Here is a 20,109-nt window from a genome sequence, read left to right on the forward strand (position 1 = left end):
TTGTCAAATGTTCCTCTGTATTTTTGTTTAGAAATAATTTATACAGTTAACATAAATTTTAATTATTAGCTATGTAGCATTCACATTTTTAATAAAAATATTTTGTAATAGTTTGAAGCTTTGCAAAGCCAACACGCATTGATTGCTTTATTTTGTAGTATGTGGAAGACCTTTTTAAAGCTAAAGATTTCATCAGTATGGCTTAGCATCGTGGCATTTTGTATGCAGGGGGAATGTTATCCTGTCTGATGATTCCTAGACAAAGTGTAGATCAGGGAAGGCATTCTCCCTTGCAGCAGTTACTTCATTTGAATTGGTAAGATAATGGAATGAGATCAAGATAAAATTCTAAAAGTAGTGGAAGTGAAAAATTATTCATTCACCTAATCACATATTTTTGGTTATTTGATAAATTAATATTCTCTTCAAATGATGTTTATTTCTTCCTTCAGTAATAAGAGGTTAAGTGATTATTTCTGGAGAAACAATGTGGTATATCATCAGAGTAGTAATGGATTCATATGCTAAATATAGAATTTATCCTGTTTCTTTCATGGTATTGTTGCACAGGGAGATTTTACGTTTTAGATTCATCATACAATTGCCTAGAATGGCAGATACTATGAGATGATTGGTAGAACAAGGAAAAGGATTATGTCATCCTCACTTACAGGCCAAAATGAAGAGAGTTCCTTTATTGAGTTGGTGTTTACTACTAGTTGTAACATATGGCATTAGTGGATTACATTTCACGAATAGGGCTACAGCTTGTTAGAGCAGCTAAGGGATGGCTGTCTCTCCCTTGCTCAGCTTGGGGTCCTTCTTTGTGTGCTATCAATATGATTTATGAGAAGGGAGAAAGGTACCCATTAGGATTTTGCTTTTTTATTTGGTTGTAACTTACTCTGTTGTTATTACATATGAATATAATTAATGTCTGGCATTGAAACTGAAATGTTTTTTAGTCATATTACTAATATTTATGTGCAAAATGCTTGTCTCTTTAGAAGTTTATCTTTAGGAAATGATTGACTTCATTACATACAAAGTGCCTACTATCATTTTCCTATTTTAAAAAATTAGTGGTTAAAATTATATTTTAGTTAATTTATTCTTGAATTCTTAATGTCTTGTTGAAATTCCAACCCATTGTAGTTTATTAAGTTGAAAAAAATACATTGGTGCTTGAAAATCAACCTGTATTTTCCATGTTTTTTACATTTAGAAAACTGGAGTCATGCTTATTTGTATTTATGAGATTTAATTTTAAATAAAAATGCAAGTTTTATGTATTCTTTTAAAATTTTTGCAGAACAAATAGTTCTTAAGTTTTATGGAGATCTTAATTCATTAATGATCACATATTATAAAAGCATGACTTGTCTGTTCAGAATAATACCACGTTTCACTAAGTAAATTCTAGTCTGATAAGTAGCAGCATAGCTCAGATTGGCATCAGTGTTGTTCAAAAAGTGACTCATACTTTGCCCAAGGGTATTGAAGAACTTTTTTTCCCCCAATGACAAGATGTTTCTTTTTATGTCAGTGGAATCCTTTGTAATAATACCTGTCCTTCAGGTAATAATTTCTCTTATGTTGAAAGCTTCTTCCCCTCAAAATAGTGTCAGGTGAATAAAGCATAATAGTTCTCTTACTTTAATATGTTCATTGATTTTTATTTTCATAATTTTGTGCTTCGAGGCGTACTAACTGTATTTTATCATTGGAAACTGTGACTGACTTTGGTCATTGGGAGGCAGCATTACAACTTTAAGTGCAAACTATGGTAGTAGCTGCAGTAGATGCCTTGTGGCAGAAGCATAAAGGATAAAGGCGAGCACTAGAGGAATTGTGTTTTCAGATTGGAGAGGGTGTGGCAAAATTTAAGGTTTTTTCCTGTAATTTTTATAGAAAAATGAGATTTTCTTTTAGTCTAAGCTCAATTTGGAGGCAGGCTTTAACATTTTCTTCTAATTCCTTCTGAGTTTTACTGGCTTCTGGTCTCTTTCTAGGAATTGAGCATTGGGCTGTGTCAAAGTACCACATTGCATAGATTATTCTTCCTCAGAAGACGTGCTGCATGCTGCAAGTGGGCTGTTGTGCCTCTTACTTTTTTTTTTTTCAGCTTTCCTTTGCAAATCAAAATTCTGTTGTTCCCTTTTGAGCTTACTGTTCACATACAAATCTTAATACCAGATTTGATATTTTTAATGTTAATTTAAAGTGGTCCTGAAAGTTATACCTTTCAGAACAGCTATTTGTTAAATAGGAAGTTTTACAAGCAGGAACCCTTGAATTAGTAGTCGGGAATGTATATATGTGACATCTGAGAACTAGGCTGCAGTATGTGTGTTTGCGATACAAGAGAATCTTCCCAGAGCTAATTGTTTTCTCTTGGGAAGGCAATACTGTTTTAAATTTGAATAATAATATTAGGAAATATGGCTTCCTACATAAAGCTATGTATCAATGCATAGCATTAAAAATTAAAATGGATTTTTTAAACTGAAATAGGTGCTTAAGCCAATATTTTCTTCTAGAATTTAGCTTGTTGACACGTCTCACAGAAGGGTGTGTGTGTGTGTGTGTGTGTGTGTGTGTTTTAATAAATTGCTCTTTGGGCTACATCTGCAGATAGAGTAGACAATTGATCTAATGCAGTTTCTGAAGGCTTTCTATACAGGTGATGTCATCCTTTTAGCTCTATTCTCCTCCCACTCTTTCCTTCTTATTAGATATTTCATCTTACTGCAGAGCATAGAATCAATAGGAGCTTCTCCTTAGGGAGCTGCTGTGAAACAGGCAAGGACAGTAGGAATTAAGACACTAACATATAGTCTTGCTTTAGCAGAATATGTAGTGTTTTTGTACTATATTGTATGTAAATTTTCAGCCAGAAAGCCAGACTTAAATCAGCAATACTGCCTTAGTGATGCATTAGAACAAGAAGCAATACTGCCGAGCTGTAAACAGTTCATGTGAAAAGAGAAATTTTTAATTTTGGAGATTCTCAGGCATGCTGCAGGATAAAACCTGTTAGAGCATATGTCTTCTGCCATTCGCTCAACGGTTGATTTTTTTTTTTTTTTTTAAACCTCTGGTGGTTACGAATATAAAGAAGAAACTTTCATCTTAAGGATACAGTGTTCTGATTTGCTTCTGATGCAGAAGAATTACTGCAGTGCTTGCTTTACAGAATGAAATAAGTTGAAGAAAAGACAAAGCTGTGTTACAGAGAGGAAAGGTTTCTCAGAATCCAGGATTTGGTGCATGTTGCCTTATTTGTATTGACACATTATTATCTGTTGTGTTACTACTGTGTATGTCTATGCCAGGTGCCTGAGGAAGCATGTGTATGTCTGTATGTTCTGAGCCAGAAATATAAACATCTTGATTTACTGTGATTTGCTTGTTAAAAGTGAACATTTTGATGAAAACTGTTGCAGTTATCTGTAAGCTACTGTAAGCTCCTGATTTCAGTTTGAAGGGAATTTGGAGAAGCTGTCTTGATATTTATAACACTGAAAATGGTGTATGATTTGTAAAAAGAAACTTAACAGAATTTGTCAACACACTCATCGGTGTGGCTCTGGTTTGAAAAGGAAACTACCCTTTCCAGCCCAGGAAATGGCTTTTCTTGTTCGCTGTTATGCCAATTGTCTTCAGCCATGGGCCTCCAAAGTAAGTAACTATTGTTATTTTCTTTGAGATTGCTATTATCTAGTTATTAAATTTAAGTTCTATTTGGAACTATAAATGAGCTTTATTGTACTGTTATATTTTCTAAACTTTAAGTAGTACAAAACAATCTGAAAAGCCCAATCTCATGGCCATTTTTTTCAATTAAAGGAATCTCTAAAATATTTAGTGTACCTCTAAGAGGATTTGAAAAATACCTTCTTAATAGTCTGTAGACTTAAAATGCAATGCATCTGACATACACTGTCTTAAGACTGAATCATCATTTGGGTGATTGGCTATTGCTGTACTTTTCTTTAATCATACTCGAATGTACTCTTGAATGTATTGCCTCATTTCCTTAAATGGTTAATGTATTTAGCTCTGTTATTCTAATTTCTAGTTTATATTATACAACACTTTTCACTGATATAGTGTTATCAAATGAATTATTGAATCGTATTATTTTACGGAAACTGGGTCCTAATTCTTAAGCAGTAAAATAATACGGAGAAAATACTCATGAAAGGTAATTATACGAAAATATTTTAATAATGTTCTTAAGTACTTTCAAAGTAGTGAGTGAACCATTACTAGCTTGAGACTATTTAAAGATCATATATTACACTTGTCATTTTAAAGCAAACGTATTAACTCAGAAAAAACAAAATGCTGTACAACAGGACAGGCTAGGTTTTAGGAAAACATACAGTATAATTTAATAAATTGTATTGTTCATGGTAGCCCTTTAAGTTGATCTGAATTTGATGCCACTCAAGATTTCTTTCCTATTCTGTAAATTTCAAAGCAAACAGAAGTATGATTTTTTTTTAATTTTGTTTTATAAAACGAAATGTTTGAGTAAGCACTTTAATTGTAAGTAACATTGACTATTAAGATTTCTGTATAGTTCTCTTGAATAGAGACAAGCACAATAGAGGCATTTCTTAGGATGGTCTGAAATCATGTCTTTGTTTAAAGGTTGTCCTCTTGATGGTGACTAAGGGAGGAATACTATGATAGCATCATGGTATGTGTTTTATCCCAAAGATAGCTCTTTGCATATCTTTCTTAAAGGCAGCTTTTAGAAGGACATTTAAGTTAACTGCCCATTTGGCAAACAGCTGGTTGAAATGTAAAGAGATGGAAAGAAGCCTAGGTACATACTTCATTTCTACTATTATCTGGTAAGGCTTGAATGGCCTCTTTAGTACAGATGCCACCTGTAGGGCCCACACAGATGCTTGATAGTGGCTCTACTGAGGTATAAAATGACATGAAAAGGGAAATGGATGAGACCAGATGGAAAATCTTTAAAGAAAATTAAGAATGAGATATATGGCTTGTTTTCAGAATACCAACAAAACGCCCTTGGGGGTACTGGTAACCAACTTTTCATTTAAGATTTAACAAGTACACAAGAGCCAAAGAGGATTTGAAAGATCAGATTCTAAGATTTCATTAAAAGCCAGCAAATATTATCTGATCAGGATTCTGTGATTGATACTTTACTGTGTAAATTAAGTATTTAAAATAGAGTACATGTCTTCTTCCCTCTCACCCATCTCTCATGTTCCTATTGATAGAATTTTAACTCTGGATAGTGATTAAACACATTAAACTTGTGATTAATTTTTCATACTTGCTACTTTTATTTTCCAGTACATTTTTATTGATTTTATCAATTCATGTATTTTTCCCATGAAAAATACTTGAATTTCATTACTTCTGAATTCATTTATTTTCTTGGTAAAATAAGTGGTGCTAGCAGCAAGAGTCTGGAACTTTAAGACCTTGTATGTTCAAAATGCTTTACTTTGTATTAACCCTTAAAATAATTGTTTATTGGTATGTAAAATAATAAATCTGAAGCCTCTTCCCTTAAGCACTTTGAGAAGGTTAATGTACTGTCTTCTGGCATCCACCATCAGTGATGAGAAGTCTGGGTTTCTTATAATTCTTGTTCCTTTGTTAAGTAATCTGTTTTTCTTATTAGTAGTTAGCTGTGTTTTGCTTTGTTTCTGCTTTATTTTTTATCCTTTATGCTATGAAGTTTTACTATGGATTGTCTAATTTTCATTTTATTTTGTGTCCCTTTCTTGGCACTTAGAAGTCTCTTAAGCCAAAGATTCCCATTTATCTTCAGATGTGGGAAATTTATTTTTTTGAAAACTCTTTTATCATTCCAGGTGTTAGGACTCTTGATCTGTCCATAATGTCTCTAAACATTTTTATATTTTGTTTTCACTCTGTGCATTTCCAGTTTGATCTTCTGGCTCACTAATTTATTCTCCATCTGTGACAAATTGTTATTCTGCTATTCATCTTTTAAATTCTAAATTTAATCATTGCATTTCTGAAATCTGTTCAGTGATGCATTTTCATAATCACCCTTGTTTAATAATTTGTTTTTATTTTATGGATGCCTTTTTTTCCTTATTGTCTTATTAGCTCTTCAAGTTTAAATTCTTCTCTTAGTTGAGTGTTTTTGAGTTTCTTTCAAGGGGTTGACTTTCCTCGGGTGATTCTTAGTTGAGAGCTTACCTTTCTGGTCTGTTAAAGTCACTTGCTTGAAGTGATTGTTTACTGGTATGAAGGTGGTATTACCACTTTGGCTTCTATTTTCCTTCTTTAGGCACTCCTTCAATCACTGGTCTAGAAAATGCTTCCATTCTCATTTTTACACACAGATAAATCTACAAGTCATTTCTTGGCCCTTATCTTTACCTTTCTCCAGCATTTGACACAGGTGGTTGCTCCCTCTTCCTTGGCAGACTTTCTTCAGAATCAGTCTTCACTATTACTTACTAGACAGTGTATGATCTCTTCTTCCTTTATCTTCTGCTACATTCTTCCTTGTTCACTCCAGCCTCTCTGATTTCATTCCTTGTCCTCAAACTGGCTAGGCACTCCTCTACTGATTTCCTTTTTCCTCAGTAAGTCTATCTGCACTTTTAATAAACTTACTCTTAAATGAAAATATTGATTGAAAGCTGCTCTGTGGTTTTAAAGATACTAAAGTGGAGAGAAATACATGTCTTAGAATTTTAAAACTTTAATATTTGTTGAGTTGTTTAACAGTGTCCCCCCAACCCTCATCTTTTAGTAAAAGTAATAAGTTTCACTCATATGTGGGATGTAAAACAGAAAGCAACAAATGACCAAGACAAGCAAACAATAACTCATAGACACAGACAATAGTTCAGTGGCTACTGGAGGAGAGGAGGAGATAGGTAATGGTAAAGGGGATCAATATGTGGTGACGGAAGATCTGACTGTGGATGGTGAACACAGTGCAGTATACAGATGACGTATTATTGAATTATACACTTGAAAGCTATATAACTTTATTAAGCAATGTCACCCTAATAAATTGAACAAAACAAAAAAAAATGTAATGAGTTAGGTATACATATTTCCCCTATAGTTTAACATGCTTCAGGCACAGTACTGGTGTATACCCAAGGTTACTTTGATTAGATATAGCTATTTCCTCTAGAGTTTTTGAGCAATTTTTGACTGTCTCCATAAAACAGGCTCCAGACTACTTTTTAGGTTTTAGAATCTACTTTTAGTGCTCGCTTGCATGCTCACTCTCTTCTCTCTCTCACTGTCAGCTGACACTTCTATGATAATGTCACTCCGTCTGGTTCTAGAAGCTCTTTTATAATTATGGTGGCTTGCTTTTAATTCCATAAGGCCTCTGTCTTCTTGTGCCTTGACTAAAGTTTCCTGTTCCTCATATGTATAATTTTCTTGCATTTCACCTTCTATGTTTCCAGAATAATCTTTTTAAAATCAAAATCTCTTCCAGCCATTTTCTTGCTTAAAACTCTTTGGTAGCTTTTTTCTAGTACAAGAGATCTAAGCACCCGAGAATGGTACATCTGGCCTTTCATCTCCTGTATCTTCCTGTATACATCCCTCTCTGAACTATGCTGGTTTGCTTACTGTTTCCTGAATGCTCATTCAAGTCTCTGGCCTAATATATTGTTCAACAGAAATATAATGTGAACCACATGCAATTTTAAACCTTCTGGTAGCCACATTAAAAAAAAAATTAGGATGAAATTAATGTAATAATATATCTAGTAAGTTTTTTTTAACAAGTAATAAAAATGTAGTAATTATTGAGTTTTTTTAGCTAAATTATAATTTGTATTTTATAAATACAACTTGTCTCAATTTGACTAGCTGCACTTCAAGTGCTCAATAGCTGTGTGTAACTAGGACTACCGAATTGGACACTGCAGTTCTGGGTGTCTGTCAGTCCTGTTCAGTACACTTAGTCTTGATTGTCCCCAGGACTCATTGCAAACCACTCTCCCTGCTCTCTACCCTCAGTGAGAATGAGGTCTTTCTAAGTTGCATTTGTTATTTTAGTATTTTACTTGTCTTTTTTGATCTCCCAACTTTATGACTTTCTATCATTGTTATTATGACTAGTATCAGATATACACTACGTGCTCCTTGTTCAGTAAATGGTTAATTAGACCGGCATGTTTGTTAGAAATTTATATTTACAGAAAATGAGTATAGAGTTCTGAAATGTCTTCCTATGAGTAGCACACAAGAACTCACAGACTTTGTGATATGCACAAGAATCATCTTTATTCCTTGGTCTTTTTAAGGGTAGTGGATAAGTGATTTGTGGGTAGGCACATGCTTCTATGTCAGGTAGCTGCTATGCTTTAAAAAGCAAGTGCTAACAATGCAGCTTGGAATTTAACAGTGGATCTTTGAGGAATGCTGTTTTGTTGGGGAACTGCAATTATAAAACATTTTTAGGGTTAAACATAAATGTTATTTCATACTTAGAGAACCCTTTGAATGCCCGTCTCTTAAATGAACTAACGCTTGGGTATGATTTGTAAGAGGCAAAAAGTTTCAGATTGTACCGTTTCTTATTAAAGGGTTCATTTTTCTATTATCATTCTAAGTTGTGGAGGGTTTATTCTTGAAGGGTAAGTTTTTAAACATGAAGTGGAATCTTCACCTATAGCATCTGGTATTCCTAGGTGGTCTCCCATCCAAGTACTAACCAGGCCTGACCCTGCTTAGCTTCTGAGATCAGACAAGTACTAACCAGGCCCAACCCTGCTTAGCTTCTGAGATCAGAGGAGATTGAGCACATTCAAGGTGGCATGGCTGTAGGAGATTTTTTTCTTTGTATCTAAACTATAGAAATGAAATGGGAGGAAGATATTTGAGCTGAGATATACTCCCGTCAGTGTTTCTTTGTTACTGTAATCAGTTATTGTAAACAGTTGTAGTAAGCTCATTGATTTTCTGCTGTCTTTTTTAATACACATAATAGAGCTATAAAATGGCTTCTGAGATGGCTTTAGCTTATTCCACAGGTTTTGATATATAGCATTTTAATTTTTATTGTTTAAAGATTTTCTAATTTCAAACATTATGAAATATGTCCCCTTTTGTCTCTACTAATTCTTCTGCCTCACAGTCTACTTTATCTAACATTAATATAACTATATAAACTTTGTTTCGGTTTGTGTTTTCATGGAACATATTTTTTTCATCCTTTCATTATTTAATATTTCCCTCTTTTTAAGTTGGTAGTTACCCACTTTTTTTTTTAACTGGAGATTACAGCAATGCATTCTTCACCTATCAGGTCTCTTGCTGCTGTTTCATGGAGAGTGCAAAGAATTTAGATCACTTTAATAACTTCATTTACCCTTCTCCATACTTATATTGTTTTATAATGTATTTTAGTTTCATATATACTTTAAACTTCATGGGACATTAATTTTATGGTTTTATATGTCAGTATTCATGTAGATTTACCCACACATTTCCTTTTTGCATTGGTTTTCCTTTTACCTGCATCTAGAAACTTCCATGTGGAATTATTTCTTTCTTCCAGTGAATCTCCTTCATTGTAAGTCTGCTGGGGCATGTTTCGTTTTTATTTCTCTGAAAATGACTTTACCCTTTTCAAGAACTATTTTTGCTAGGTATAGAATTCTGGCTTTTGGAGTTATCACTCCATTGTCTTCAGACTTCCCTATTTATGTCAGAATGTCAGGCATCAGTTTAATTTTGCTCTTGTCAAAGTAATCTTTTTTCCTGACTGCTTTAAGACTCTTTGTCTTTTTTTTTTTTTTTTCCCCTCAAGTCTTACCCTGCTTTGCACAGCTGTGGTTTTGTTTTTGTTTATCTTACTGATAATTTTTAAAGCTGCTTGTTCTATGACTTTGTATCTTTTGTCAGTTTTGGAAATGCTCAGCCATCATCTACTATGCCTTAAATACTGTTTTTTCAGTGACTCTGGTTATTCAGGTGTTACCTTCTCACTGTATCTCCTGTGGTTCCTGTCCTTTCTCACCTAGCTTTGTTCTTTCTATTCTCCATGCTTCATTCTGGATATTTTTTCCAACCAACCTTTACTTTTCTGATTTTCGTGCTAGCTCTGTCAAATCTGTTATTGAGGTCATATGTTGACTTTTTTTATTTCCATAATTTCATTTTTCAATTGTAGACTTTTTATTTTATATTTATTAGTTTTCTTTCTTTGCTACAATTTTTAGTCTTGCCTCAGTGAATCTATGTAACATGGACTGCTAAACTGGACCAAATATGGCCAATGAGCTGCATGACCTGTAAGCAAAGAATGATTTTTACACTTTTAAAAGGTGGTTTTATAAAAAAAAAAAAAAAAGCCAAAGAAAAGTATACCACAGAGACTGTGTGTGGCTTGCAAAAAGTTAAAGTATGTAATCTTTGGTTCTTTAAAGCAGGGGTCCCCAGTCCCCGGCCACAGACCAGTTCTGATCCGTGGCCTGTTAGGAACTGGGCCTCACAGCAGGAAATGAGCGACACTCATCACAGCCGTTCCCCAGCAATAGCATCACCACCTCAGCTCCACCTCAGATCATCATCAGGAATTAGAGTCTCATAGGAGCACCGGTCCTGGTGCCAAAAAGATTGGGGACCACTGCTTTAAAGAAAATGTTTGCCAATCCCTGGCGTATATTAAATACAGTTTTTTTTTTTAATCTGCATCTGATAGCTCCATTATTTGAAAGTTCTTCATTGGTTTCTAGAGTTTATTACTTCTCCTAGTTTTCATCAGTGCCATTCTGTCTCGTAATATGTGCCTGGTTTTATTTGAGCAATGGATGTTGTGTATGCAAAATTGTTTAAATAATTTGAGGCCTAGGATGATTTTTCTGATGATTTTTTTTTCACTAGTAATTCTGTATAACCTTCATCCAACATCAGTTGAAATGATTCTAAAATGGGTGACATTTCACTTTGGGATCACACTTCACTCGCAGAGTGTAATGCATTCTTCAGGATCTCAATTCAAAGTGTGACCTTTCTTTGCTAGAGTTTGGAATATAGCTTTTGTCTTTTTGACCAGTGACTATCAGAAGTCCTTCTCAGTCTATTGGCATCCTCTTTAGGAGTAATAAAATACTGTCAGAAGAAAAGCAACCTCAAAAACCAGATCATATGTGTGTGTTCCATTTTTTTTTTTTTCTGTTTATCTTGGTTATAAAATTCATCTGGATTGCAACCCACCATTATCACTGGGGAAAGTTCTTAATGTAGTTTCTTCGAGTGTAGTTTTTATGATTATAGTGACTCCTCTTCAGATAACATAATTTAGATTTGGCCATTTTCTCTTTGAGAGTATGGTTTCTACTATTATGTGTGTTTCATTAGTTTTCCTATATTAAAGCAATGGAAACACCCTCTTTTAAAAAGTAAATAGATTTCTCTTGATGGTCCTGAATAGCTGAGAAATTATTTGTAAAATATATCACCATGCCATCTATGTAAAGCTTTTTTTTTCAGTACTGTGGAGCACAATTGTTTATTTTTATCTTAACTCCTATAGCATTCACTTTGTGAGTTTATTTTTATGGTATGAAATAATATTGTACAACCTGCATCCCTGATAAAATGTGGCCGTATTGAAGACGAGGCGGCAGAATCATTTCCTTCTGTGTGTTTCATCCCCGCACCTAGCACAGACATTCGTTAAATCATGTGATTACTAACAAATTTGTTAGGGACTAACTACAAACTAATACAGTATTAAGTGAAAAGAGGCTTAGTAAGTTTTTGGAATATTAAATGCAGTCAGCTGTTACTATTCTTAAGTCTTGCTGCAAGGTGCTGTACTTTAATCCAAGGTATTGTTGTTTTATTCTGGTGTTAGTGACCATTTTGTATTAGCGGTGTGTGTGCATAAACATATATGTTTGTGTGTAATAACATTCTTACCGTTTACAGTGGAAGTAGCTGATAATGTTTATCTGGGAAAAATAGGGGCCAAGTTTTTCCTCTGAAATGCCATTACTAATGGTAATCTGTTTTGAAAACTGTTTGCTGTGCTTCCACTGTAGGCTTGCCTAATAGTGTCAGAGTACTAATTTGGTTCTTATAATTTCCTAAGAAAGAGTTTTCCTAAGAACAGAGAATTTAGGTTAGAAATGAGGTTGCACAGTAATGTACATAAAACAAAAATTTGTTGCAGAAGTTAGAGTATATCAAAAACTCTAATAAAAGTTAAAATTAATATTTAGAATATCTTAAATTATTTTTCTTCTTCAGCTTCCAGCCGATCTTACGAAGATGCATATCACAGACAACCCTCATCCACAGGTGACTCATGTTTCTTCTAGTCAGTCTGGCTGTAGCATTGCCAGTGACTCTGGGAGCAGCAGTTTATCTGATATCTATCAGGTAAATGCCCTAGGAGTTTATGTGTTGTACATCTGGTTTTTTTCTGTCAAGTATCTTCTGCTTGTTCCTTAGGTGACCATGTGCCTTTAAGTAGGGTGTGAAATGCAAGTATAATGTCTTTGGGAAAATATGCTTTATTTATTGTTCCAAATATGTAAGCCTAATTAAGAGGTTATCTATCTTTTGAGAGTGTTTAAATATGGCACAACCGTGTGTGGATATAGTGTTCTTTTTAATTTCTTTTATCCAGGTGATTTCATATTAATAGGTAATGCTTATTTTGGTAAAAAAAAAAAAATAGTTCTTGAAACAACTGAACTTAAACTTACAAAAAGGCCAATTTTTATTATGACCAAATTAGTCTTCTATAAGTCATGAAGAAAATTAGAGTTGCTTTTATATTGTAAAGACTCTATTAAATTTTCTAGTAGCCACATTAAAAAGTAAAAGGAAATAGGTAAAATCTTAATAATATATTTTATTTAGCACAATGTATCCAAATATGATTTCAATATGTAATCAGTTTTTTAAAATTATGAATGAGTTACTTTATTTTTTCATACGAAGTCTTCAAAAGCCAGAGTTTATTATAAACCTGGAGCACATCTCTGTTCAGACTAGCCACATCCCAGGTGCCCAACAGCCACATGTCATTAGTGGCTATCATATAGTACTAATCTTTTGAGATAGAATTGTTGTTACCTGAGAAAAACATTTTAGATTGCACTTCCACTGAGTTACCCAGATTAAGATATTTTAAGAAAATCAGCATTCCTCTGTTAAGGGAAGTTTGTAGGCAGATGCAAGATGGAAAAATGCCTCCATATTTGGTTTATTTGTGTCTTGTCTCCATAAAAGTTATTGCTCGGGCCATCAACATCTTTTTGGCATTTTATAGTAGGCAGAACAAGGAATCCTCCATGTTCACCATTTTATAGTAGGCAGAACAGGAAACTTTTAAAAAGTAAAGTTATAAACAGTGTAGTGGTTCAGGGGCCACCTACTGTGTTTGTGTATTTCTTGGGCTCTGTGCTTTCTGCTCCTCCAAAGGAAGTATCTTAGTAAGAGTTGTTGCCCACCTAAATGACAAAGTAGAGCTATGGCTTCTCTTGACTCTATTTTTTCTAGAGAACCTTGAGGAAGATTGACCCTGGATTAATGAAGTTCAGGGATGTGATTGTAGATTTCTTTAAAATAAGTAGGAATGTCTGGACCTTGCTAGGAGGAACTGTACACCAGAGGTTTGGTGTTGACAGCTACAGATAACCTAGTCTCACTGGTATATCCATTTCTTAGCCACATGTGGTCACCTTCCTGGAGCAAGGAACAGAGCCCTAGATGGTTGTGAGAGAAGGGACAAGAGAATAGTGCACAGATTGATTCAAGGTCATTTGGAAAAGCCAGTGCTTTACTATGAACTAGAAGATGGCCTGCACACAGTGGGGTTCTGTATCTTTGGCAAGATCCTGGAGGAGATTGTGGAGCATTGCACTTACTTTAGTGCTTATAGGATGTTCACCTACTGGCTGGCCTACTTGAGGCTGAGACTGGGGCTAGAGTACACCTACTGGTGTGGTTGTAGGTCTTCTGCTATAAGACCATGGCTTTGGTAATGGTTGCCTTGCTCCAACCTTCCATAAGTTTTCTGTCCTCAGAAGCACTCTCTACAGCTCATTCTGGCTTTTAAGAGATTCATTTTAAGATTGAATAAACTGTAGGCAGGTATCCTTGCCAGCTGTCCTGCATGTCAAAGAAGCATCTCCATTACAGAGTGAAGAAGACACCTTTTCATACCCAGAAACCTGAAAGTTACTGTTGGCTCACATCCCTTGATCATCACATTCAACCAAATCATATCAATTCTGCTTCCCGCATCTTTAATGTGTTTGTGTATGTGTATATATATATGTTTAGTGTTAACTGAGATAATTTACATATAATAAAATTCATAGCATAGCTGATAAAAAGACGTAGCACATTTCCATCACCTCTGAAAGTACTTTATGCTCTTTCATAGTCAGTCCCTTTTCCTGAGTCTTAGTCCCTGGCAGCCACCAAGCTGTTTTCTGCCCTTATAGTTTTGCATTTTTGCGAAGGTCATATGAATTGAATCATAGTTAAATGATGACTCAGTGAAACTTATAAAATAACCAATAAGATAAAAGTAAGTTCTAATGAGTTTAGAGAGAATGGACAGATAAAAGGAGCAGAAATAATGAAATTCTAGAACTAAAACAGGAATTCAGAAATTTAAAGGAGAAAAAAATCATGATATTAAAGTCAAATATGGATATATGAAGATAAGATCTTTTAAGAGTGGCCAAAACAGGTAAAAATTTCAAAATTGGACTTTAGTTAAGCTTAGGGTAATAGCCAAAGGATAGAAACAGTATAAAGGTTAAAACAAACCAATAAAGATTAAAAACAGAAGGAAAAGAAATCAGAACCTTTAAATAAATATATGTTCATACATACTTATATATATTTAGTATTTGTATGCATGTAATAAAATTCTGAATTCAAATGGACCAAATGGTATCAGTGTTTTTCTACGAATGGTAGGTTTGCGGATAGTTTTTGTTATGTTCTTTAGCCTTTTAGTTATTCTCAGTGAGCATTTATATTTCTACATTTAACAAATTTTAAAGTGGATGTAAATAGAGTGTACGGTTAAAAATAAAAGTTGAATAAATTGTGGGAAAAGATTAAAGGAATAAATAATAGAGATTAAAAGGAATAAGAACACAATAGATTGATAAAATATATCTTCCAAATGCAAAATTTCTAGATGACCATTAAAAAAACGTGAATAGGGAAAATAACATTTTGTTATAGTCAAATTGTGTATATGCAGTCAGATTCTCTGGACTAAAAGGGAAATAAAAGAGAGCTTAGAGCACCTGTAAAGCTATGAATACACCCTTCGGTTACAGGTGTACGTTCCCATTGTATATACCTTGGCCAGTGACAGTTGAAGTTTGTCTGGTTATCCAAGTCTTGGCATTTGGGAGATTTTAAAAGTGAACACCTAACCCAGTCACAGCTTGTAATGGTATAAGGAAAGCCTTGTGAAATCATGCAAGTATTTTTAATTTGGGAGGAAGAGAGAAGAGAGTCATCCTAACAGCATTTCTTAACAGGAAAATTGTTTACACCATTTTATATGGCCATACGTGTGGCTGTGCTCCTGTACAGTTCCTTCTGAGAATTTTCATGTCTTCTGGTTTAAAAATAAAAGCCCTTGGCTTTCAAAGTAATTTCAAAATAAACCAGTTACCATGGTCTGGGAGAAAACACAAGTAATGGTTTCAAGTGTAAATATGTTTTTAATCCGATTAGCTTAACATTTAGCTAAAAGTATGCATTAAGATCCTAGAATGTTCTTGGATAGAATATTTTATGTATCCTCAAAGTCTACTTGAGAGAAGTAATAGTACTTCTTTCTAGGACCTTTTCTGTTTATTTCAGTCTTTTCCAGGGGCTGGAACGTTGTGAACTTTGATTCTTGAGTTAAAGCACTTGTCTTTCCTTTAATTTCCAGTCCTGTGCCACATAACAATGTTTCGGTCAGTGGTGGACCACTGATTCAATGGTGGCCCCATAAGATTTTAATGGATTATAAGCAAAAAAGTTTATTTGCGATGTTGAAAAGCTGGACTCAGTTAAGATGTTGAATTTATTGCTAGCTCTGGGTGGTTTAAGGAGACTCAGCATACTGGTCATCCACCCTGTGCCCACCCAGAGTTGGCTGAGGGCTGGAGTTGGCCAGGGTGAAAGGGGTCAGGCCTGGGGAGGAGGGCAGCCCTACAGCCTGCCCCTCCCCGCCTCACACACACATTCCTGTGCACACACTCACCGCTTGTCCCTCCTGCTCCCGTCCCTTCCTCTCTCTTTCCCTCCCCTCTCCTGTCTGTTATTTCCCTTCTCAAGCTTTATATCCTGGATCTCTTTCCATCTCTGTTGCCCGTCTCTCCCATTCTCCCTCTTCTCTCTTTCCTTTCCTTCCTCCCTCCCTTCTCCTGATGACTACTCTCTCTCCAATGGTGCTTCCGTCCACAGCCCTCCCCTAACACGTGACTATACTTTTAAGTAACCTGAGACACACATTCATCCCCCACCTATTTTTTTTTAGCTTCTTTGTGGGAACTAAACGTGTTCCTAAAAATCCCGGTGCTCCAGTTCCTACCTGTGGCCATGCGATTCCTTAATTCAGAGCTCTCCTGCCAACCTCTCCAGAATCCTGGCACCACGTTTCCACTGGGGTCTTCTTCTGACACCTCGACTGGCTCTTCCCTACCACATTTTCTTCATTGGTCTTTAATGTTTCTGCTAAGAATATCATCTGTGTCCTAGTCAAAATCTGTTATCTTTGACGACTTTTTTTTTTAACTCCCACTGAAATAATTGCAAAAACAATTACGTTACTCCTCTACTTAAAAAGCTTCAATGCTTCACCATTTACCTCATTTACACTCTTTATTTTAAATTTATATTCAAATACCAAGCCTTTCCTTCCTAACCACAATTTGCAAATCTGGTTTTATAACCTACTATTCTCTGTTTACACATTGTAGATTCTGGTCCATGACTGATACATATGGCTGTTCCCTGAACGTTTTTGCCTTGTCCTAGCTCTGTGTTTGGTAATGTTGTTCTGCCTGCAGCTCCACCTAGATGACGTTTTTGTATTGTGTCTCATATCTGGGAACTGCTGTGGAGCAGTTTTTCTGAGGGTCATATTTCTTTTTCGATTTTGTTTTTAGTGTAGTTACATGTACACTTGACATTTTTCATCATCATAGTAAATTTGTGGAAGGCAGAGTTTGTTTCTTACTTGTATATACAATGCTGAATTAAGCACAGTTTTGGCACTTAGGAAGCAATCTAGAAACTTTTAGTAAAATAATGTTTGTAAGTAGAAGCCAGTATTGTTTGCAGGGCTCACTACTAACTACAACTTGATCATCTGGGGCAGGGGATGGCTTTACTTTGCCCGCCTACCCTGTCGTAGAGGTTATGGAATAGGCCAGCCTGGACAGCACTGCTGAGGATTAATTTCACAGGATTCTTGCCCTGACCAGAAAGACAAAGAAGAAACATAAGGACTAAGTGGTCCTTGAAAAAGATTGAACGAAATATTAAAAGTGGGAATGCAGAAAAAAATGAAGTACTGAAAGCCTAAGATTCTGGCTTAATATTTGCTCTAAGTTTGAAAATACGGTTTTTGTAAGTTTGTATAACTTTTTCATTTTAACCTGTAGTTCCTCTTATTGTAGCTTCATGTTTATCTGGATGCAAACAGGAAAAGGATATCCTCTGGTGGTTTATTTAGGGAAGGCCAAGTCATCAGAAAATCACCTCAGACTGTCTGTTTCACCAAATTATGTTTACACATAAACATAGAGACACATTCATACTGCGGGAAAGGAAAAACAAAAGAAGTTTAATATTTGTCTTACTAGCTCTTTCACCAATATACTTTTTTGTTTTTACTTAATTCCTTTCTCATAGTCTTCTTGATGATCTGTTATATTCCAAGTGCCAGAATAAAGTAGTCAAAAGGCCAGGGCTCTGATCTGTTGTGTACCCTACCTTAATGAATATAATATATCTTTTGAACTACATTTTTTGTAGCAACTTTTTGATATCATGCAATCCTCTGAGGCTCTTAAATATTATTTTGGGGGTGCTTTTTTCCTCTCTGCTTCAGTGTGAGTAGTTTTTCTTGCCCTTCTTCAAGTGTACTCTTCTTATAGTTTACATTTTTTTATTGAGATTTGCCATTTTCTCCCTAATTGTTTGTATATTCTTTTAAATTCTTGAACTTATTGATAATGAATGTCAAAAGTTCATGTCTTCTGATTCCATCAATTCTGTCATTCCTGGGTGTCTTTATACTAATTGATTTTTCTCCTAGTTATGGATCACATGTCCCTGCTTCTTCACCAGTCTGTTAAGTTTTGTAATGTATGCTGGACATTGTGGATAAATTTTGAAATTCTTATCTGGTTATTAGGGAGTTAAACTTTATGCCCAGGAACTGCAGAGAGGGAGGGATATTTATTAAGGAGGGATAGTTTTGATTACTGTATGACATTATAACATCAAATGATAAGTGATCAAGATTTCTTTCTGTAGGCTACAGAAAGTGAGGTAGGAGATGTAGATTTAACACGTCTTCCTGAAGGACCTGTTGATTCTGAAGATGAAGAAGAAGAAGATGAAGAGATTGATCGAACAGATCCACTGCAGGGGCGAGATCTTGTTCGAGAATGTCTTGAAAAAGAACCTGCAGACAAAACTGATGATGACATTGGTAAGAAATACATCTGTTCACTTTAAGAATTTTAAAGTTTAATTTAGATACAGTTATCTATTGCTGCATAACAAATTGCCCCAACATTTAGTGATTTAAAACAACACATGTTTATTTTTTCATACTTTTTGTGTGTCAGGAATTCAGGAGTGGCTTAGCTAAGTGGTTCTAGCTCAGTATCATGAGACTGCAATCAGAATGTTGGCAGTCATCTGAGGCTTGGCTGGGCTAAGCTAGATCACCTGCATCCAAGGCTCACATGGCTTTTGGTCCAAGACCTCTGTTCCTTATCATGTGGGCCTCTCCAGAGACTGCTTAAATGTCCTCACAACATGGCAGCCAGCTTCCCCCAAACAATCCAAAGGAGAATAAGACAGATGCCTCAATGTCTTTTATGATCTGGCTTCAGGAGTGACATATCACTTCTTCCAACTTCCATTTGTCATGCACAACACCCCTCATACAATATGAGAGGGGACTGCACAAGGACATAAATATCAGGAGGCAGGGATCATTTAGGGCCATCTTTGAGGTTCGTTGCCTCAATTCAGGAGCTTGTTTGGAGGGCCTAGCAGGGAAGAACAGCTACTCATTATGCCCTTGACAACAGAATGGTCCTTCTGTATGGGTGAGGGTCCTCCTCAACCAAGCACACAGCTTTGGAAGGGATGCTCATGGAGCTGTGAGGGAGAAGGGGACACCCACCTAGCCAGCCAGATCAACTGAATCCTGGCAATCAGTAGGGTGACAGATGTCACAGCCAGATCACCCTCACATCCTGGCTGCTTAGATTTGTTAAAAAAAACTTTGATTCCATTACAGTAATGTCCCCTTCATGTCCATAAGACAGTTAAAACATAGTGCATCAGTGTTTAATGCCTACAAATTAGCTTTTTAAATTTCTTTTGTTATCAAAAATATTTTTGCTTCTCTAGCTTGCAAAAAATGTTTCTGTATATAATTTTTGGTTAAAACTATAAATTTTCTTTTATGTAACTTTTTTACAGAAGTAGTTACAATACTTTGGGAGGTTGAATAATACCAAAGTTACTAATGTTATCTTTAAGGACAAAGAGTACTTAGTACCATTACATGTTGTTATGATTCAGGTAAGATTTTACCCTAGATTTCTCTTTTATAATAGTCATATTGCTGTCCTTCAAATTGGAAGTTGCTGCTGCTGCTACTACTACTAATTATAACCTATGTGAGTAGAGATCAGTACATTTGAGCCACTCTAATGACAGAATATAGTTAAGTGACCCACAGTTTAGATTCCTGTCGTGAACATCATCTGGACAGAAGCTGAACGCGCATTTTTAATGATAAAGAATTGTATACTATGCTATTTTCACAAAGCTTTGAGAAACTGAAATATAATTAACTCCCAATTATCT

General features: G+C 35.2%; 1 protein-coding gene across 3 annotated transcripts in view; it reads left to right on the forward strand.

Moving 5' to 3' along the window:
• RAPGEF6 (Rap guanine nucleotide exchange factor 6) overlaps positions 1 to 20,109 on the forward strand; it is a 151,797-nt gene that overhangs the window by 61,630 nt on the left and 70,058 nt on the right. For all 3 annotated transcript variants that reach the window (XM_039879999.1, XM_039879997.1, XM_039879998.1), the window contains exons 7-8: positions 12,265 to 12,396; positions 18,535 to 18,712. In XM_039879999.1, the coding sequence (XP_039735933.1) occupies positions 12,265 to 12,396; positions 18,535 to 18,712 (310 nt within the window). The remainder of the gene's footprint in view (positions 1 to 12,264; positions 12,397 to 18,534; positions 18,713 to 20,109) is intronic.

This window comes from Pteropus medius, unplaced genomic scaffold (assembly GCF_902729225.1).
Source record: "Pteropus medius unplaced genomic scaffold, Ma_sr-lr_union100, whole genome shotgun sequence".
NCBI classification, from domain to species: Eukaryota; Metazoa; Chordata; class Mammalia; order Chiroptera; family Pteropodidae; genus Pteropus; species Pteropus medius.